Source organism: Peromyscus californicus, unplaced genomic scaffold (genome assembly GCF_007827085.1).
Source record: "Peromyscus californicus insignis strain IS unplaced genomic scaffold, ASM782708v3 Scaffold_2__1_contigs__length_46816999, whole genome shotgun sequence".
Classification (NCBI taxonomy): domain Eukaryota; kingdom Metazoa; phylum Chordata; class Mammalia; order Rodentia; family Cricetidae; genus Peromyscus; species Peromyscus californicus.
The window spans coordinates 3,030,820-3,053,909 of NW_026294540.1; the positions used below are offsets into that span (position 1 = coordinate 3,030,820).

General features: G+C 50.1%; 1 protein-coding gene across 1 annotated transcript in view; it reads right to left on the bottom strand.

Moving 5' to 3' along the window:
* Window positions 1-23,090, bottom strand: part of Grk3 (G protein-coupled receptor kinase 3) — a 96,970-nt gene that overhangs the window by 58,150 nt on the left and 15,730 nt on the right. Inside the window, exon 2 of the mRNA XM_052754992.1 lies at window positions 14,787-14,863. Coding sequence (XP_052610952.1) covers window positions 14,787-14,863 — 77 coding nt within the window. The remainder of the gene's footprint in view (window positions 1-14,786; window positions 14,864-23,090) is intronic.

Consider the following 23,090-nt stretch of genomic DNA (forward strand, 5'->3'; position numbering starts at 1 on the left):
GCCGGCCAAGCCAGAAGAGGGTGTTAGATCCCCTGGAGCTGGATGCGAGGTAGATGTGAGCTGCCAGGGGTGAGTTCTGGTATCTGAACATCCCGGCCTCGGGAAGAGCAGGGAGTACTCCTAACCACTGAGCCACATCCCCAGCTCCCAGATGAAACTCTTGTAAGGCAATTTTTTAAATAGAAACACCTCAATAAAAGAGTGGGCACATGTCTGGGCATGAAGGTTGAACACTTTGGGTAAAGACACCCAGAAGGGTCTCCATGTGCCTACCATTCTCTCAATGTAAACTATGTACTCTTGAGACTCCCCTTCCCAACCCCTAGGATAGCCAGGTCACAAAGACTGCGCTCAGTGTGGGCCTCCCCCATTGCTGGGGAGGGCTGTTAGTACCGGGGCTCCTCCCACCTCTGAATCCATAGGCACAGGAGGGACCCTGCTGCCCAGTGACTGGAGACCAAGTGTACATGGATGGGGACTCACCAGGAGGATGAGAAAGGGCGCATGTGCCATGAAGGAAGGAGAGCCTCCACTCAGCACCAATGAGCATGGCCATGGAATTAAAGCCAGTGGGAACTGCGGCCCAACTCAGAATGGGCAGCTCAGAGTCCAGACCCTTCAGGAGTGAAGGTGTGGGTCGACCCACAGGTAAAGACCTCAGGGCAGCAGAGGTCCCAGGGGATGGAAGGCAGCTGTGATGATCAGCCAGAACCAAGTGGCCAGGCTCAGAAGTGATAAGCTGTATGAAGACTTCCTCCGTATTTTGGGTATGAGTCTGTGAGGACGCTAAGCCAATATCTCGTATTTCTTCCCCCTTCTATCCTCTCACGGGATGGACCCACTTCCCCTTAGCGTGTGAGCACTGTTAACTCTATGCACCTCATGGGATGTACCTTGAAGGACGGGGGGAGAAGAGTAGCCGTTACCCCAGGTCTTTGTATCCTCATGGAAAAACAGTTACTGTGTTTTCAGTTGTCCAAGCTGCTTGGACAAGACAGAAGAGCCACTGAAGGCAGGCGCGCCTGGCGCGCGCGCACACACACACACACACACACACACACACACACACACACACACACAGAGAGAGAGAGAGAGAGAGAGAGAGAGAGAGAATACAAGAAGAAAGTGAGGGAAAGAAAAAGCACAGGGCTTCTAGAATCAGGCTCCTTAACCTGCTTTTGGGACTGAGGACACTTAAAATGACAGAAAAATACAAAATTATATTTTTAAAAAGACAATATAGAGCCAAGTGGTACCCACATACAATTCAGCACCCAGGAGGCTGAGGCAGGAGGACTGCTAAAGTTCTAGACCAGCCTGGGCTATACAGTGGCCTAGAAGGTGAGACCGTGTCTTAAAAATAAAACAAACAGCCGGGCGGTGGTGGCGCACGCCTTTAATCCCAGCACTCGGGAGGCAGAGCCAGGAGGATCTCTGTGAGTTCGAGGCCAGCCTGGACTACCAAGTGAGTTCCAGGAAAGGCGCAAAGCGACACAGAGAAACCCTGTCTCGAAAAAACCAAAAAAAAAAAAAAATAAAAAAAATAAAAATAAAACAAACAATAGCCAAGCAGTCGCTATTTATGGTTCTATAATTTCCTGGAGGAGGTATTTTATTATGCTGGAGAGACAGCCAAACTCTTGCCTTCAAAAATTAAAATTTTTATGGGGCCAATAATAGACACAAATGCTATCAGTGTGGCTTTCAAATATGCATCCCCTTTATAATTAGCAATTTCCTAACCACTTGAGATTGTTGAGTTTGGCACTAAAGAAAAAAGCAAACCTCGAGTACATTCTATCCTTGAGCAAACATGAAAGGATGGAGATGCTAATATAATTTACCTGGAGTGCGTTTTTCCAAGATCCACCGCAATGAACCTGATGCCGAGAGGCGGGAGCGGAGTCACCTAGTCAACCACGACCACACGCTCCAAGAGTTCTCCGCAATGCCTTCAGGGGCCTCTTTCCACCTCCCACATTTCCCCCCCTAGCACCTTTCAGAAACCACGGAGCGAGCGAGCACCCCTCGCGCTCTGTTCTTCCACCTCATCAAGTGCCTCCAAACAGATTTCTTTATGCTGGTATCATGAATGGATCGCGTGGATTACTCGGAGACACGGCATGTGTGTCGCGGGCCTGTTTCACTCAGATGAACAAGCTCACAAAACTTGTGCCGTGTTCCTCTAGCACTTGTATATATTTCAACTTTAAAAAAAAATTTTTTTTTTGACCAGTGAGATGGCTCAGTGAGGAAAGCAGCCTGCCACCAAACTGACAACTTGAGTTTGATCCCCAGGACTCATGTGATAGGAGGGAAGTGACTTGTCCTCTGACCTCTACAGCTGCAGCTTCTCACACACATGCATACACACACACACACACACACACACACACACACACACACACACACACACACACAAATAAACAGTGAAGTTTTAAAAAGAAAAAGGTCTTGCATCAGTCTCCAGAGGGTCTTCAGCTCTAAGATTCTATTTTTTTCTAAATACAACAAAGTGAATTGAACAATCACATCCTGGGACAATCGGTCAGACATCAGCTGAAGTAGGACTCATGCTGTAAAGACCAGGGGACAGTGAAACAGAGGTCGGCTGTGGGGACCCCCGCAAGCAAGCTTGGAGCACCCAGACAGGAGATGCCAGAAACTCAATGGCCCAAGAATAAAAATAAAATTATCCAAAGGGCAGACAGTGAACACCCGCCATAATCGTGTTGTGTAGGATAGCAAAAAGCCCTGGTAATGCAATCATCTGCATTGCATCTTCTCACAAAGTTACCAAGGTTAAGCCAAGCAGCTCCAGATTCAACATGAAAAATGCACAACCTAAAATACTATCTTGAGAAGAGCAGTGTCTGTCTAGAAACGGAGCTGCAATGCAATAAAAGACTTCAAGGTCACGCGATGAGATCAACTAACTCAATAGATTTACTTCGAGCTTTGGTGTAGAGCAGCACAGGACACCGTGCACAGCAGGGCAGCAGCTCATCATGACACCAAACGGTGTGACATCCGGGAGCAAGTCTAGCTAGATACATGCATGACTCCTAAGATAATGAATAAAGCTGAGAAAATACAGATAAGCAGAGAGAAACACCATGTTGGTGGACAGGAAGAATTAGGTCCCCCTTTGTCTTCGCGTGACCCCAGGGCAAGGCTCAGGAGGAAACTTTGTAAAAAGCCAATCAGCAAACTCTTAACATTCATGTGAAAGAAGGCAGACAGAAAAGGTAGCGGCTGGGACTCTCTGGGAACGTATTCAACTCCCGCCTTCTACACTCTGTGCACGCAACAGAGCAGTGGGCCGAACAGAAGACGGGCATGCACGGACACAGCCAGGGCCCTTTAAAACAAGATGCAACTCAGTGCATAGAGAAGACCTTCGAGGGACTCCTGAGCCTCTGTGCGACCGTGACTGCTCAGCCTGAGCAACAGTTGGAATCGCTAGGGACGTTACTGCCGAATGGACCCTAAGAAGAATGTGACTCCAGACGCTAAACGCCGTAGAGAGAACCAAGGAGAAAGGCTTTTGCAACTTCGAACTTAGCAAAGGTCACTAATAGCCCTACCCATCTACTCGAAGAAAAACTCAGCAAAGCGCACATTGGTATGCATTACAGTTTCTGTGTTAGAAGCTGCAAAAGAAGCCTGAATTCGGAGACCCTGGGAAGAACTCCGGAAACTCCACTCTGGGCACGTAATACCGGTGCGTGGAGCCATGTCCAGCATCCTCAGCCACCGGAATGAGAGGTCAGACTCTCAAGTGTCCCACACACAGGATGATAAAGGGAACCTTGAACAGTAAGTGGAGAAGCAAATTCAAGGGGGCGGGGGGGCGGACAGAGGCACACAGCAAAACAGATACCGCACAGCAGGCCCGGCTGCCCCGGGCTGATCTGGCTAGCCCACGTTACCAGTCCTCAGTGCTCCCCTCTCGATTCATCTCCGTTCCAACAGGAGTCAATAAATATAATAAAATGAACACACAGCTCACTGCCTCCCTGATGCACTTCCACGTCTTTTTAAGTTTAAAAGTTTTAGTCACGTTTATTTTATTTATCCATTCATTTCCATGTGTAATAGTGTGTGTGTGTGCGTGCGTGCGTGCGTGCGTGCGTGTGTGTGTGTGTGTGTGTGTGTATACTAGCAAGCATGTTGAGGTCAGAGGAGTCAGCCCCTTTGTGGGGGTCAGTTCCCTCCTTCACGCAAGAGGACCCTGTGGAAAGAACCTGGGTTGTCAGTTTGGTGGCAAGCACCTATCGACTGAACCATCTCGCTGGCCCCCTTGTTAAACTTTTTGTTCTTATTATTATTTTATTTTGCTCGATTTTTTTGAGACAGGGTTTCTCTGTGTAGCTTTGGCTGTCCTGGAACTCACTCTGTAGACCAGGCTGGCCTCAGACTCAGAGATCCGCCTGCCTCTGCCTCCAGAGTGCTGGGATTAAAGGTGTGCACCGCCATAACTGTGCATGGTGATGGGAGCTTTTGCACGTGGACTTAAACCTTCACAGAAAGAAGCCACGTTGCGTGCACTGCCATTGAACCCAAGAGCGGCCATGCTGCCCGAGTTGAAATCCAGGCCCTGGCTGTTCCCAGGAAACCCAACACACTCTCAGAGGAGTTATGGGATCCTTTATTTACAAACTGTCTTGAGTCCTGTGAACAAGAGGGCAAAGGGATGTGTCTGAGGCCGAAGGAAAATCCACAGGACGTTCTTGATGGGAAAATGAAACAAAGGAAGTGGAACAGAAGGAAAATTCTAGAACACTGGGGCAGGAAAACTGTACCCAACCCTTCCAATAGCTGGAAACACAATGACTGAAAAAAAGCAACATGGGGGGAAAGGGTTAATTCAGCTTACAGTCCCACAGCACAGTCCATCGTTGGAGGAAGTCAGGACAGGAACTCAACCAGGGCAGGATCCCGGAGGCAGGAGCTGATGCAGAGGCCATCGAGGGGTGCTGCTTACTGGCTTGCTCTCCATGACTTGCTCAGCCTGCTTTCTTATAGAACCCAGGACCACCAGCCTGGGGATGGCACCACCCACCGTGGGCTGGGCCCTCCTCCATGTATCACTAATCAAGAAAATGCCCCCACAGGCTTGCCTATAGAGAATCTGATGGAAGAGTTTTCTCAGTTGATGGTCCCTCTTTCCAAATGACTCCGGCGTGTGTCAAGGTGACAGAAAACTAACCGTGACATTCTTCTCCAGCACAAACCCTGACAATTAGGCAGATTTCAAATGATTTACGAGGAAATCAAGATAGTCTAATAAACCACCAAATACTACCCAAAGAGCTGTGTAGAAACATCCACCCGCACTGGCTCTGTGGATGTCAGGCAGGAGGGTGTCACAGACCCCACGGGCCCAGCATGTCCAGACCCACAATGAGGAAATGAGGTAGCCAAGAGCAGCTACTGGGCAAGGTACATCCGCCCTGTGTTCCGGGCTGACTGAGTCCCAGGGGACCGTCTTCCCAGGGGTACCAGGTTTCAAACAAGTTTCCTGAAAACGAAAGAGACTCTTGCACTTCACATGTGTGTCACACGTTACACATAAGACACCAGGAGCCCTCGGAACTATCAGGCACTGACTAGAGAAACCCAGAAAGCCAACAGCCGCCTTGAAGACAGGAGCAGATTGGCCTGTGGAGGGACAGGCGCTAAGGGCTCACCACAGCTTCCTTACACCACACAAGCATCCCGCACCCTAGGAGGCTGTAGCTCCTCCAATATCCAGTGTCTTTTCCCACCAGTCCTTCCCTAGCACCATCCCAGCACTTCCCAACGTCCACAGATGCTGCTGCAGACATTAGAAAACACACATTTCCCCACACCTGTTTTGCCCCACAAAGGGCAGTCTCCACATCCTACCTACCCAGGCCAGCCCAGGGGCCAGCAGATAGGCTCCATGCACCATATCTGCACACTGTATTTACACACCGCATTCACCACACATCTACACACATTCACCGCCTCCACACACTAAGACCTCAGCACACTCTTCTCCCACTTGCCGATTCTCCACAGGACATGCCTCGGCCACCTGCCCTCCAACTTCAGCTGGCTGGACCTTGCTGTGCCTTCAGGACTTCAAGCAAGTCTTACAGGAAGCAGTAACCCCCGTCAGTGACCCCCTCAGAGGCCCAGGGAACCCTCCATGCCCTCTTATCTCCCTGCATTAGGTTCTTAACTTTCCCAAGGCATCGTTTCAGGACCTGGAATCACCAAGGAGGCACGGCTCCAGGCACATCTGTGAGAGGTTATCTTGATTGGGTTAACGGAGAAGACCTGCCCACTGCAGGTGGCTCCATTCCCTACATTAGGGTCCTGGGTTGTAGGAGAGGAGAGGCAGCCTGCATTCATCACTTGAGGATGTCACGTGATCAGCTGTCATGTGATCAGCTTCAGGCGCCCCCCCTGCATTGACTTCCCCACCATGATGGACCATGCAGAGTCAACCCTCTCTCCCTGTCTTAGGGTTTCTATTGCTGTGGAGAGACACCATGACCACGGCAACTCTTATAAAGGAGAATACTTCATTGGGGCTGACTTACAGTTTCAGAGGTTTAGTCCATTATCATCATGGCGGGATGCATGGTGGTGTGCAGGTTAGACATGGTGCTGGAGAAGGAGATGAGAGTTCTACATACTGATCTGCAGGCAGGCAGCTGGAAGTAACTGAACTAGGTGTAGCTTGAGCATAAGAAACCCCAAAGTCCCTCACCCACCCCCATGACACACTTCCTCCAACAAAGCCACGCCTCCTAATAGCGCCACTCCCAGTGAGCTTATAGAGGCCAGTCACATTCCAACTACCATACTCCCCTGAGTGCTTTTGTTAGAGTATTTTATCACTGTCACCAGGAAAGGAACAAAGACCCAGGCTGCCTTCAAACTCATGTCTGATTCCACCTCCTGAGTGCAGGGACTGTGGGCATACATCACCACTCAGGGTTGGAAGTCTTCATGCCAGCCATGAAAATCTACATGGGTGCCCCTCACAGCAGCCTGGCAGACTGTCCCCTGGGGCACCATGACTGAGGTGACTGCTGTGTGAGCCCTGGCCAACACAACACTTCCTGGAGTGGTGGGCAGACCTCTCATGTCTCCTTGTCCACATGGCACAGCCTTTGGAACTGACAGCTAGGACCATGTTCAGGGAGTCGCCCCACCCCCTTGGGTAAGTAGCTTTTCTGATTCTGTCTCCCTCTCACCAACCAGGCCAGACTCATATGAGGACAGGGATTCACCCTTCTTTTCCTCTGTGCCCCCTGGCTAGGGCCGACTGGGAAGCCGTGGTGAGTTCTAGAGGAAAGGAAATACGGCGGTGTATGTGGGCCACAGAAAGAATCTGGAAGGCCCTGACGCAGGGACTTTCCACTGAGATGACCCTGTGACTTCAGCTCAGGGAGGGCAAGTCCCTGCAGAGGCGTGGAGGGTGGCAGGGATGATCCACTACACCGCAGGGTCTCGAATGGGCTGTTAAGGCTGCTTCATCCAGTGGCCCAGGGACCCATTTGCAAGAAACCCACATTCGATATTTATCAGCTGGACGGCATCGTGTTTGCTGGAAGCTTCCAACTGCCAAAAGGCCTGTGGGGAATCATTTTAATAAAGTGGGCAATTGTTTTAGAAGACATGAAAATTTCAGCTTGCAAGTCCAGAGCTGAGGATATTTGAGCCAAGACACCTCCTGAACACTGAGCTAAGCTGAAATTCCACATTGGGAATTCAAATCCTTCACCAGTAGTCTCAAGGAACAACACACACACACATACACACACACACACACACACACACACACACACACACACACACACACACACACACACAAATAAACAAAACCCACATTCTCCACGTGAGCACCAATGGATGCTTCAGAAAACAAGGGTTGTAGGCAATTCAACAAAGTGACTGGCACTGTCCCTTAGATTTGAAAAAACTCCAGGTACCCAAATCCTGAGGTGTCCAAGGCCCTCATATAAGATGTCCTACCTGTGTGGAACCTGGACCCATGCACCCACACAGTTCCCATCTTCCCACTATAAGAAATAGATTGTGAGCCTGGAGGTCTGTGATGGTGCACACCTTTAATCCCTGAACTCAGGTGGCAGAGACAGATCTCTGGAAGTCTGAGGACAGCCTGGTCTACAGAGTGAGTTCCAGGACAGCCAGGGCTGTGACACAGAGAAACCCTGTCTCAAATAGAAAAGAAAGAAATGGGTTGTGTGTCCCTTTTCAGCGTGAGATGTGCTTAGAGTTCTTTAGGGTGACTGGTAAGCAAGAGTGCTGAGTCCCTCCCGCCCCTTATCTCAGAATCCCCGAAAGCTAGAACATCACAGGCAGTTGGCTGCATGACTGAGCCCAGAGGGGAAAAAAAGGGCAGTCTCAAGCCCCAAATTATTCATTAGATCAGGCTTTGCATCCTAGGCCAATAGGATGGGAATTTGAGTGGCAGTCAAGTCCCAGCATACGAGGAGAGAGAACAAGATTTTTTTTTGAGACTGGTTGGGGGCGGGGAATACTTTAAAAACCACCATCTTGGGCCAAATCAGCATGCCAGCCCTGACGGCACTATCTGCAGAATGGCTTGGCGAAGACTGCTTTGCAGCCACTATCTCTTGAATTTATTTTTATACAGTGACCACTATCTCTTGAATTTATTTTTATACAGTGAGGATCTTTCTGTCCACACTTCTCTTATCCTCCCATCCTCCCATTCCCCACCATCCCATCCCCCCCACCATCCCATTCTCCCATCCTCCCACCATCCCATCTTCCCACCCTCCCATTATCCCATAGCTATCCCATCCCCCCACCCTCCCATCCCCCCACCATCCCATACCCCCCACCCTCCCATCATCGCATGGCTATCCCATCTTCCCACCCCTCATCATTCCCAGCGTGAAACGCTGTGAAAAACGGCAGTTCCACGGTCGTGTCTGGAGACTGTGGACCACGGAAAGTGCTGCAGCGTGAGGGTGGCACAGGTGTGACTCACTTAGGCATGTTGTCAATCTGCAGCTTCCCTGTCCACACGTGAAGAAGCCGCTGTTGGGGGCAATAGCTGTTTTTTTAAACACAGAAGTGAGGTTGGGAGCTGAGTGCTCCTGAGGATGGAGGTGGGGACGTTTCTCAGGAGGCGGGAGAAAGGAGGAGGGGGGGATGGGGACGAGGAGGGAGCAGAGGTGAACAGCGAAATCAAGGGGAGCAAACCCATGGAGGCCGTTTGGCTGGCCTGAGTCACCCAGTCCAGCAGACCTCTGCCCTGGTGAGCCAGGGCATGAGCCTGGTGTGGCGTGGCGTGTCTGGACAGTTAGGAATAAAAGTAAAAACAGGACCACCAGTGAGGAAGGTGCTGAGATGTCTTGGGGAGGGGATAATGGTGTAGGCTACAGCAGTAGCACGAGGACAGTGATAGGCAGGTGGCGAGGACAGATGTGTCAATCACCTGCCAGAATGTGGGGTCCTGAGTGGAGAACAGTGGAGAGCAAGGAACCAGAGGAGTGAGCCATGTGTGCACATACACCTGTGTGTGTGTGTGTGTATGTGTGTGTGTGCGCACTACACTGCGTACATGTACACGTATTATATGTACAATCACTGGTGAGTGCTGTGCAGTCTCTGAGTGGAAGCGTGTTGTTGTGCTGCGTACATGTGCGCACACTTTCCTGTACGTGTGCATGTTTTACCAGTACTGAGTGCGTGGGTGGGTGCCCTGTGTGTTCTGATGGCTGGGTGTGCATGTGGAGGTTCACGCAGGACTTCGTGCATTGGAGGCCAGCACTCTTCCAAATGAGCCTCCGCCTCAGCCCCTGCAGACGGGTGTGCTGTTTCCTAGTTTGGCTGTATATGGAGAGAGGAGGTGATAGCTGAGGTTAGCTCAGTGGCAGCAGGGGCAACATAAATAGCATGGCTCCCTAGGGAGTGAACCACAAGTAGAGCCACAGCGAGATCTGAGGACCAGGCTACATCCCGAGCCTGGACAGTGTTGCTTATGGGAGGGGGAAGTCTACCTTTTAAAAAAAAATGCAGGGCCAGGTGGTGGTGGCGCATGCCTTTAATCCCAGCACTCGGGAGGCAGAGCCAGGTGGATCTCTGTGAGTTCGAGGCCAACCTGGTCTACAGAGTAAGACCAGGACAGGCACCAAAACTACACAGAGAAACCCTGTCTTGAAAAAAAAAAAAAATGCGGGGCTGGAGAGATGGCTCAGTGGTTAAGAGCACTGACTGTTCTTCCAGAGGTCCTGAGTTCAATTCCCAGCAACCACATGGTGGCTCACAACCATCTGTAATGAGATCTGGCGCCCTCTTCTGGCCTGCAGGTATACATGCAGGCAGAATATGTATATATAATAAATAGCTAAATTAAAAAAAAAAAAAATGTAAGTAGCTTTTCCAGCCTGTGAATCATGGATCAGGAGCCCAGGTGTCCAAGTGTTGCATCAGGTCCAAGAATAAGAAGGCACAGGGTAGCAGATGCATGACACACTAAAATGGACCTTCCTCGAATCTTCTTCTGAGCAGTGATGACGATGGTTGCTTCTAGAATTTGCGTAATAGCTTAACAGGAAGACAAGCAAGTTTCCTTGGGAGACAGATACGACCTTCCGTCCATCGGCTTTCACCTCAGCCCTCTGGTCTATCCCCAGTTCCCAGGGTGCGGAGGCTGTGGGATGGAGCAGATCCCCTATGTGACCCAAGCTGACAGAGTAGCTACCAAGACCACCTTGCCAGTATCTAAACGATGGCTCTCCTCTCTCCTCAGTGTCTCCCTCTGCACAGCTTCCTTATTGGAGGCAGAAAATGACCCAGGCTCCCCAGGGCTCGCCTGCCTGCTGCCCTCTAGCCCTTTCTACTGGAAATTCAATTAGCAGAGCTTAGCTGAGTGTTCATCTCCACTATCAGGAAAATCAAAGGGGCCCTTAATGCTCCCCTCAGTGGAAGCCGCACAAGGCCAGTACCATTGATGCCGAACCAAAGTGGGACCCTAAGTCTTCCCTCTCCTGCGGTGGAAGTCGACTCTGAGCTACAGTATGCTGTGCCGATGGAATGGGGAGGGGACCTAGGATGTCCATCAGGGTCAGTCCAGGGAGAATGGGGGTGCAGGGTGGTCACAGGTAGAGATCCCACTCTAGGGCCACATGCCGAATGCTGGGTTGCCACCAGGCAGAGGCCACCCAGCTGTCAGTGTCTGAAGATTCTACTTATCTATTTGGCTTTAAGGCACAAAACTTCAAAAACCACCATTTGGTGGGCCGTAAAACAGACTGATAGCTTTGCTCATGGAGATTGACGACAGTGAATCCTATACACTGTTTTGTCTGTTGGTAGACAGGGTCCGAGTAGCCCAAGCTAGCCTCAAACTCATTACACAGTCAAGGATATCCTTGAACTTCTGCGCCAAGTGCTGAGATTACAGGAGTTCACCACCTCACCCGGTTTGTGCCGTGCTGAGGATTGAACCCAGGGCTTCGTGCATTAGAGGCAAGCATCCTACCCACCGAACCACATCGCCAGTCCCGAGGATGTCTTACTGGTGTTATCTACAGCTTTTAGTGCCCCAGTGTTTCTGTGTGGTCACCACACTTTGTAGAGTAAGACCCAGGGTGAACCAAGTTCATCTCCGTCTCTAGGACAAGCCCTGTGAAACGTTCTCTCTTTCAAAGGCTGGGATGGGATGGTGGTCTCTGTTTTGCCCACGTGTTCTCCCCCCCCCGCCCCCCACCCCCCGCCAATCAGGAGATAGACCCTCTTGTTATCAAAGCTTATGGGGAGCCTGATTCTTAGACCTGGGCCCCGAGAATCAAATACAATTTGTGAATTCATTCTAGATAAATGCTACTTTAAACCATGCTAAAAATAAATGTTACTTTAAATCATGCTAAAAACAATTGAGAGAAACACTAAAAAACAATTAAGAACCAAAATGAAAAATAAAAACAATAAAGACAGGATTAGAAAGAAAGAAGTAAAACCCATTATTCAGACAGGTTATAGACTAGCCTAAGGGGTTCACATATACACCTTTACATGCACACACACATACACGCGCATATCACAAATGTGCCACACACACACAACAACCACACATGAACCACAGACACACATTCACACACACATCGGAGCATGAACACACACACACAGGCACACACAGGTACACAAATACACACATCGGTGCACACACACACTACACAGACACACAGAGAGACACATACAAAAAACACACACACATGAACCACAGATGCATGCACACACACACACACACACACACAGAGGCACACACAGGCACACACATACACAGAGACACACACACAGTTGCACACACAGACACGCACCCACCTTACAAGAACTACTAACCTAGTTTGGACCCCAGGAGTTAGCTGTAGAACACATTGTTTTTCCAAATCCCACAGCGAGCCATCAAAAGGGAGACCACTGGCTCCAACTCCCCGCTGTGGAAGAGGGTTTCCTGGCTGAGGAATCAACTCACTGAGAGGCGCCAGACTGGAAAAGACAGCGCTGCCCTAAGCAGCGGAAGCAGCAGAGGCTGTTCACTCACAGGGTCAGAACAGTGGCTCCCAGCAGCGCAGATTCAAGGCTCTCTATCCCAGACCCAGAGGCAACTGGAAAGGTATTATTAAAAAACCTCCCACAGAAGCGTAAAGGGTCCAGAATAGCCCCCAAGCAACCCTAAAACAATCAGACAGAAAATGGTGGAGACTTTTATTTCCCGGTTCCAAACCTTGCTCTAAAGCCAGGGGCATGAACGCTGCTGGCCTAAGCCGACGCAGGGGTAAACAAAGTCAGAAGCCACACTAAGCCAATTCCACAGCTAATGTTCAGCAGAGATTATCAGAGAAAATCCAGTGGGGAAAATAAAATGTCATGCATGAAAGAGGGGAAGAGGCAGGTGAGAGGGCTCAGCTGATAAAACGGGACTGCAGCCAAGCCTGACCGCCCAAGTTCAATCCCCAGAACCCACACTGTAGGAGAGAACCGACTCCTGAACAAAAGTTGTCCTTTGACCTCTCATGTGAGTCATGTGCACCCCCCACACAAATAAATAAATGTAAAATAACTTATACAAGTAAAACAACCTCACTAATTTAGAGCTGCATACCACAGATTAAAAAACTTACCCCACAAAGCCAAATGCTAAACATAGGAGGAGAAAAAAACTGAAACTTTTAGAAGAAAGTTATTATGAACCCACTGGGCAAACACATCTTAGCTCTGACATGTACAAACTGGACCTCGTTAATATTAAAACCCCTTGGTTTCAAATGCCACCAGTGAAATGGGAAACAAGGCATTGACTACGAGAGCACATTCCCAAACATGTCTTCGACAATGACAAAGGTCACCCGATTCTAAAGGGGAAGATATTTAAATGGACATCTCTCCAAAGACCATCTAGAAACGGCTGACTTATACCAACGCCCTCAGTACCGTTAACTGTGAGGGAAATGAGGAATAGAACCCACAACAGGACGGCGGGGGCGGCAGACGGAGAGCAGCCAGGGGCAGGCGCTGAGGACTCGGGGAACTGGAGCCCCCCATCAGGTCTGGGCATCAGGGCAGCCGCGTTAGAAGGGAGTCCGGTGCTTTCTTTAAAAGTTTAAGGTGAATGTACCACACAGCCTAGCAACTCTACTCTTGGGTGTACATCTAAGGAAAATGAATGGCTATCACACACAGAGAGATAGAGAGACAGACAGACAGACAGAGACAAAGACAGAGAGAGAGAGATTTGCAAATATTCACAGGTCACAGCAACTTTGTTCAGAAAGGACGAAAAGTAGAGACAATCCAACGGTCTACCAACTCCCAAATAAATGGATAAACAAAGTGTGGTAAAGTCCATGCGTACCACCGAAGAGAACGAAACGCTAACATATGCAACAGTGGACGAAATAAACGCAGTAAATGCGAGCCTCACAGTCAGTGAAAGTGGCCAGACCAGAGAGACCACAGGCTCCATGCAGGGCGAGCCTCCCTCGAGGAGAGAGTCTAAAAAGCTCAGACACAGAAAGCAAGCCTGATGCTTCTGGATGCGTTCTCGAGAACGGGAGTGGCTACGAGTGAGGGTGGAGGGGTCTTCCTGAGGCACAGACGTGTCCGTCCAGTGTGAGCAGGAGAAACCTCCTGAGTGACATCATCGTCTCCCTCGCTCTGTTTGAGAGAGGCAGCTCTGGGAACCGTCCCTGCTGTTCTTTACCTGCCGGGGAGGAGCTGAGCGGTCCTCACTCTCCCCTCCTGGTTGTGGTGTTATGTTGGTATTAATGGATTTTTCAGAACCTCTCAACATAGTAACTGACTCTCAGTATGCTGAAAGAGTAGTATTACATATTGAGACTTTTCGGAGAGCTCTCTTGGCTGAAGAGGATCCCTAAATCAGGGTGAGGCTCTTAGCTCTGACCTCTTGGCTTTCTTCTCTGAATCGGCTCTGTGTTTCTTATTTAATAAGACCGTTGGTTACATCTACAGTGTTACACTCTGACTCGGGACAAACACCCACCAACGACCTTAAAGCTTAAACTGTCTGTTTCCAAATAACTCATTCCCACGACGCGTTTCGGGGGCGGGGGGGGGGGGATGCAGAGGTGAAGCGAACTGCTAACCCCCTGGGCTCCCTCGGTCCCCTCTTCAGCTCTACACGGTACACAGCACCAAGGGCTCTATGCAGAGGTCAAACCGTGACATCACCAGACCTCGCCACCGCCGCCGCCATGACAGTAACCAGACGAAGAAGCAGAACTCACCGATTTTCTGATTGAAAATCTTGTCAAAGGTTATTTCGTTTCTTTCTGCAAGATACTTCTGCATCACGCTCCGGATACTGCAAGAAAAGAGTAGCTGTTAGGGCAATGGGTGCACAGTGCCCTGCAGACGCTCCAATGTTCCCGCACCAGTGGCACTGTTCGAGGAAGCTTAGGGACATTCTGGAGATGGGACCTGGCTGGAGGAAGTGGGTTGCTAGGAGCGTCACGTACTGCCTGATCTCGGATTTTTTTGTTTGTATGGTTTTTGTTTTGTTTGTTTGTTTGTTTGGACCCAGATGTGAGCAAGCAGCCTCGGACCCTAACCACCACAGCTACAAGGCTCTCTTGATGCTGCGTCCTCCTGGCCACGGTAGACTGAACCCCTGTCTGAGTCCGGGTTACTCTGGCTATGATGAAACACCATGATCATCAAGAGCAAGTTGGGAAGGAAAGGACTGATCTGGCCTAGGCTTCCACATCACAGGTGTGGTGGTTTGAGTAAGAATGGATCCCCACAGACTCGTGTTTGAGTGATTGGGGGGGGGGGGCGCTATGAGGTGTGGCCTTTCTGGAGGAAGTGTGTCACTGGGAGTGGGCTTTGAGGTTTCAGGAGCTCAGGCCAGGCCTAGTCTCTGTCTCTGTCTCTCTGCATCTCTCTTCCTCCTCTCTCTCTCTCTCTCTCTCTCTCTCTCTCTCTCTCTCTCTCTCTCTCTCTCTCTCCCTGCTGCCTGAGGATCCAGATGTAGAACTCTCAGCTCCTTCTCCAGCACCATGTCTGCCTGTATACCATGTTTCCCTCCATGACAATAATGGGCTAAACCTCTGAACCTGTAAGCCAGCCAGGGCAGGAACCTGGAGGCAGGAGCTGATGCAGAGGCCCTGGAGGGGTGCTGCTTACTGGCTTGCTCCCCATGGCTTGCTCAGCCTGTTTTCTTATAGAACCCAGGGCCACCAGCCCGGGGATGGCACCGCCCACCGTGGGCTGCGCCCTCCCCCATCAATCACTGATTAAGAAAATGTCCTGCAGCTGGATCTTATGGAGGCGTTTTCCAGACGGAGTTTCCCTCCTAGCTTGTGTCAAGTTGACATAAAACTGGCCAGCACAACCCTCAAACTATAAATCAACATAAACCCTTCCCCTCTCTTGCAGTGCATTTGGTCACAGAGACCCAGCAGAGTAACTAAGGTGGAGGACCGCTGCTGGAGATGGACGTCATGGCTGTGACCACCTGACCATGCGGCTCTTAGGCCTGATGTTTGTAGAGGAATTTGGAAAAGTTTGGACCTAGGGACTAGGGAAGCCCTAAAATGCTATTAGCAGAACTTAACGGGCCATTCCAGGAGATGTTCACAAGGCCGGAATGCTCCAAAACACAAAGACAGTGGCCACACCCAGCATGTCCACCCGGACAAGAGCCGCCTTGGGGGGCCAGGCTAGGAACCATTAGCATTACATTCTGGCAAACAGTGTGGCTGTCTTCTTCCTGTGTCCCTAAAACCTGAGGGAGGCTGAAATGAGATGGGGTGAGGAGAAGAGGCCACCTCAGGGTAGCATGGCATCCAGGCCAGGGTACGGCTACTGCTCGAGCTTTTCAGCTTAGTGACAGAGAGCAGAAAGATGAGCATGTGAGAGATGTGCAGTCCACCAAGGAACGGGCAGGCATGTGAGTAAAGCTGCGGTTACTGGTTGGACGCCTTGCTCACCCCTGATGCAAGGGGAGGGGCTCGGTCCTGCCTCAGCTGAATGGACCAGGCTGTGCTGACTCCCCATGGGAGGCTTTACCTTTTGGAGGAGGGGATGGGGGATGGGGGGAGGCTGGGAGGGAGCAGGAGGAGGGATGAGAGGGGGATCTGTGGTTGGTATGTAAAATGAATAAACAAAATTTTTAAATAAAAAAAAAAGTTGCTCAGGGGGTGTTGAAAAGTCAGGGCCTTGTAATCGTGATCACCCCCACCCACTTTGGGAATGGGAATATTTACTCCACACACGTATGTTGGAAGTAAGAAACATATTTTTAATGTTACATGGACTTACAGTTAAGAGTTTGTCTTTGGTCCAGGAAGGGACTTTGGAGTTTTGGGGGTTTTGTTTGTTTGTGTGTTTTTGTGACAGGGTCCTGGAATTCTCTGTGTACATCAGGCTGGCCCTGAACTCACAGAGATCCCCCTGCCTCTGCCTCCCAAGTACTTTGGTTGAAGGTGTGTGCCACCCAGGCCAGGCTGAGACTTTGGACTTCTGAAAACAGCGTGGGAACAAGAAGACTTTTGAAGTGAGACTGGACACAGCGGCATCATGGGATGGCCGTGAGCCTACGGGGGGCCCAGGGAGAATGTTATGCTTTGGTGTGAAATGTCCCCCCCAGGATCATGTCTTTGAGCTCTCGGTTGCAGCGGGCAGTGCTCTTTGGGTGCTGTGTGGGTACTTTAGGAGGTGGGGCGCAGCTGAAGGAAGTGGCCATTGGGGTATGGGTCGTGAGGTTCATAGTCAGAACCCACTTCCTGCCCCGTATTTACTTCCTGATCCATCCAGATGTAGGCAAGCAGTTTCATGGTCCTGCAGCCACATCCAGAAGCTTCCTGCCACCATGCCACCCCCACCATAATAGATTGAACCCTCAGACGGTGGGGTGGAGCAAACCCTGCCTCCCTTGAGCAGGTTCTGTCAGACATTTGGTTACAGCAACGGGAAGAGGCGTCGATACAGTGGTGTATTTTAAAGACGACATTGAAAGTGTAGCGTGAGTGACCCTGATCCACAGAGGGAGGAAGAGGGGGTCACTGTCCCTCAAGGACATCAGCTGTATGAGAGATTCCTCCCACTGCTATCCAGGACTACAGGAACCATCCAGGGACTGATAGCAGCCAAGACTCCAGTCACCACCCTTTCCCGGGACCCGGGGCCAACTCTGTATGTGGAGAATCCATTTCAGAAGATGCCAAAACTTACCCTCAGTATTCACCTCTCTCTAAAGTATGCATGAGTATATGAGCATGCACATACACACCACCTACACACCCTATTCATGCACACACATGCTCTTCACATAGTCCCATGCATGCACACACATATTCCTCACACAGCCCCCATGTATGCACATATACCCCCCCCCCACAGCCTCATGCATGCATACATACTCCCTACACAGCCCGAGGCATGCACACACATACTCCCCACACAGTCCCATGCATGCACACATCCCCTGCACACAGCCCCAGATATGCACATAAATGCCTCGCGTACACTGAGCACACAGCCCTATCCACATGCACACATACCATACGCACACTCCCACACAGCCCCAGACAGGCACACACAGAAATCCTGCTATCAATCTCTTTCTTAAAACAAAAGCAAAAGACTCTCCCCCAAACCCACCCCCAGGTACAGGATTAGTGTTTTGAAATCATTTCCACACACCACCAATTTTAAAAGTGATTAAAAGGGACAAGTCTAGTCGCACTAAAATAAAAAACCTGAAATACTTTGAAATTAAAATCTTCCAAAACACACACAAGACATTTATGGGGAAAATTATAAATCACACACAGAGAGAGAAATGACAGAGTGAGGATATGTCCCGTGGTTATGAACAGAAAGAATGAACATTAAGAACATTCAAAGATCTGCCAAATTTCATTATAAAGTCGGTCTGAGCCCATTAGGACCCCGAGGGGACTTTCACAGGATGTAGAAACAAGAAACAAACTATACAAAACAACACAGAATCTAGGGCAGCCAGTCCATTTCTGAAGGAGGAGAAGTAAGAGATCGGGGCTCATTACGAAAGAAGCATAATCAGGACACAATGACGCGCTCCCCGCAGAAGGAGCCGGGAGCTCAGAGAGCGAGCCCCACACACCCTGAACTGTGACGTGTGACCCAGACAGGAAATGGAGAAGGGGGAACTTTTCAGCAGGTGAGCCCCAGAGCGCTGGTTCAGACGGAATGAAATCCAGCCCGCCAGTCACTGACGGCAGCCGGCGAGCGAACAAGCTACCTCCACGGTTTACATTTACTCCGTGTGTGTGTGTGTGTGTGTGTGTGTGTGTGTGTGTGTGTCAGTCTGCAGAGTGCCCGTGTGGAGGTCGCAGGACGTGTGTGGGGTTTAATTCTCTTCTACCTGTGGGTTTGGGACACGGAACTCCTACTGGCGACTGTCAGCAAGGACCCTTACCCCCTGGGCTCCTTCCTGGCCCAGAATTCCTTTTTTTATAACCATTTAAAGACAAACCAAGGTATAATTCATTTTTCATTTCTGATGTATGTCATGTCTTAGGGTTTCTATTGCTGTGAAGAGACATGCTGCCGTGTCCCTCCCATGGCGATAGTGGACTAAACCTCTGACACCGTAAGCCAGCCCCGATGCAATGTATTTCCTTTATAAGAGTTGCCGTGGTCATGGTGTCTCTTTCACAGCGATAGAAACCCTAACTAAGACACAAACACACGAGTCTATGGGAGCCATACCTATTCAAACCACCACAAGTCATAATTAAACGCATATCTTGGTAGCACTGGCAGGTGAGCCTGACGCAAGTCCACACAGCCTGTCACTCCTTGTCCTAACAATAGATATCAAAAGTTTCCGTCAGCCCCAGAAGGTAGAAATATATCCATAGATTCTGGAGTCCAGGCAGCTAGGGGTCTTCCATACAGGCCACGTGACACAGGTCAAGACAGTGACCTGCCCTGACCTCCAAGTCGGGCTGTCTCATCTCAGGAGTTTGCTTTTTTCTTTAGCCCAGTGGCTGCTCCCACACTCCACATTGTGGGTCCTCCGCCTTTCCCCAGCCAAGCTTCTGTGGCTGCAGGAATAGCCCCGGGTTTGCTGATCATTTGTTTGTGGACATCTGTGTTGCCACCAGTTTGGGACTGTTATGAATGATAGATACCTTAAATATCCACGCCCAGGACATTTTAAGGACACGCGTTGTCATCTCTTACGGGGAGTTGAGAGCGCCGGTCGCCTGGAGAACTCTGTCACCCAGCCAGGGAAACGGTGCACGCCACAGTTCCAAGCGCTCCGGTCATCTCACATTCCCACTGACAGTGTGTGATGTTTCAAGCTGCTCCTCCACCCCGTCCACGCTTTGGCTATTCTAACTTTTAGACGCCTTGCCGTGTGGGGCAGATCTTGTATTTTAACTTGCCCTTACTTCCCTCGTGAGCAGTGATGTTGAACACGTCCGTACCTGCTGACTGGGATCAATACATCTGCTTTTGTGAGGAGCCTCATCACACAGTCCAGCTTTTCACTGGGCTGTTTGCCTGGTTATCGACTGTAAGGCTTTTTAACGTAGCCTGGAAGAACAGAAGTCTATATGACTCCAGTTGTCTCCCCGAATTGGACCCTCTCAGGTCTTCTTGGTTTATCATGGGGTCTTTCTGACACTGGTTTAGCTGATGACTTCCATGTTATGGATCATTTCCTTGATGGACAATCTGTGCTTTGCAGTATTCATACTGCCAAGGCCATCTATATTTTTCCTTTAGAAGTTTCAGGGTTTTTAGAGCTGGAGAGATGGCTCAGTGGCTAAGAGAACAGAGGACCAGGGTTCGATTGCCAGCACTCACAAACTCCTGTGACTCCAGTTCCAGGGGATCCAAGGTCCTCTTTTAGACCCATGTACAGACACACACAATTAAAATAACAAAATAAGCCTTAGCTGTAGCTCCCATCAGGTCCAGTGTTCATTTCAGGCTGATCTCTGCACTGATAGGGTAAAAGGCAAAGGTCTTGTTCCCCATATTGTCCCTAATGGTTCACTGTTGTGTGACAAGACCATCTGACCCTCACTGAGTCATCCTGGACCCTCTGTGGAGAAAATACCACACACCCACAGGCCTGTGTCTGCCCCACGCGCGACCCCTCACAGAAGCACCATGGGGTCTGGTCTTCCTTGTTCCTTTGCTAGCTTGGGGAGTTTCACGGGTGATCTTAATTCTTTCTGAGGTAGCTTGGCAGTTCCTGAGCTCCCTCTGGGCACTGACGTAACTGCATCTCACAGCTCCTGACATACCTGCCTTCATTTTCTCCCCATTCAGATGGCTTTTTGATTTCCCCTGACACCTGTTTTGTGCGCTGCAATTTATTTACGTTCACGTTGCTTATTTCTGAGTTCTTGGAGATGTCAGGTGCCCGCCAGGTATTGATCCTGGCTTAATTCTTTGGTGGCTAGAAAGCGCATACCAAATGGCTCTGTTCTCTCTGGATTTGTTGATCTGTGCCTGACTGCCCGGCCTATAATCTATTTTTGAGTCTTTTGTGCACGTGGGAGCAGAATGCATGGGTGTTGCTACTGGAAGAACTGATTGACAAATGCTCCTTGGGTCGGGATGAGTAACGGACGGTGCCACTTAGATATTCCAGATTCAGTGTTACCAAGTTCCTCTCTTATTTTTTTTCTGTAAGTTGCTGGGGTGGGGATGCAGAACTCACAGAACTCTCAAACTTTAATCCTGACTCTGTCCATGTGTGCTTTTGATGACACCTGCCCTGTCTGTTTTGTAGCTCAATTAGACACACGGGGGAGGGGGTTCCCGCGCCTCAGTGATGAGGGGACCCGTCATCTAGAAACATCTCTTCTTGATGCATGTCACAGCCTTGGTTCTCCTGCCTCTTTCCTTAAAGCCTGACCAGACTGCTGCAAGTTTCTCTCAGCTGGTGTCTGTCTGGGGTCCGCTGCCTAAGCATCTCATGTTTTCCCACCTGGGTGAGTTTCTGGCTTGCAGCTCACAGTTGGGCCTTGCTTCCCTGTTCTTTTTGACAGTCTCTGTCTTTTGAAGTATGTGGACAATTTGCATGGAATGTAACTATGTGTGGGGGTCAATTTAAGAAGATTGTCCTGCTCTTGTATTTGTGTTTCTCATCAGCTCCTTTTCCTCACAGGTTTTTTTTTTTTTTTTTTTTTTTTTTTTTGTTCGTTTGTTTGTTTGTTTTGAGCTAGTTTCTTAGCCACGGAAATGCAGGTGGAAAGGTTTGTTTTTTGGGTTTTTTTTTTTGTTTTAATGTTTTATTTATTTTGTGCGTGCACACACATGCACATGCCACAGCGTGTATGTGGGGGTCGGAGGACAGCCCACGGGAGTCAGTTCTCTCCTTCCACCATGTGGGTCCCAGGGCTCAGGTCACCGAGCTTGGCAGCAAGCACCTGTACCTGCTGAGCCATCTCACCCGCCTGACTTGTACGGCGTTGCATAATCACACGGTCTGTTACCTCGATCCATCCCAAAACACTTCCAGTGTGCCCAGGGGATCCCCGGATCCACTGGTGATCTACGTCTGCTCCCACCAGAGGCCAGCCATCCACAGGCCATGTATCTTTGTACCTTGTGACCCCTAGAAATTCCATGTAGAGTATGGTCTTTGTGTCTGGCTGCTGCTGTTGTAGAGGCGGCCTGTGGGTCCCTTTCTTCAGCATTGCTGAGGGGAATCCTGTGGACTGCACAGACCACGTGACTCACCGATTCCTGATTCCAGGAACACATGCACTATTCTCCACATGGAGCTAATACCACAAATACTCTGTGGACAGTGTCTGCCTTCTGGCCTCTGCATGGGCCTGGATGGCAAATTAGCCAGAGCAGATGATAAACGTGCTAAGTCCCTTATCTGTCACCGGTGTGTCTTCTGTGGGAGAACAGCTCTTCAGATACTTTGCCGACTTTGAGGAGGACTGGTATTTTATTACTTAAAGTTGGACAGCAGCTGGGCAGAGAGACAGTAGTGCCGTGGAGACCCTGCTGAGTACATGAACCAGACAGCTCCACGGCTAAAATGCCTCTGCTACTATCACATGAAAGGGCTGGCACTACGGCTCAGCAGAGAAAGATGCTTGTGGCCAAGCTGACAACCTGGGTTCAACACCCAGGACTCACACAGTGAAAGGAGAGAAGGGACTCCCACAAGCTGTCCTCCGACTTCAATGCACACCCCCACACACACACAATTAATTAATGGAAGGACCGGCCACCTGATCTCCTCAAGCCAGGGGAAGAGAGGCGGAGCCCCAGCATGTCCCCGTTAGACTCAGCGGCTAACCTGACTGCGCAGCTTCCACAGTTAAAATCCACCAAGCTCCGCCTGAGACCTGGCTGTTTTACTCTAGTGCATAAATATTTTGCCCGGTAGGCATCACATTCCCGTAAAAGTCTAGTTGCACAGGAAACAGGTGGGGAGACCAGGCCAGCTGGTGTGTGCGAGTGTTCTGCAAACCACGCATACCCAGACGGCAGTTGTCACCATTCATCAGGGCCACAAACCACAGGCCAGCGTCTCTAAGAAAAAATGGCTCAGCCGTCAC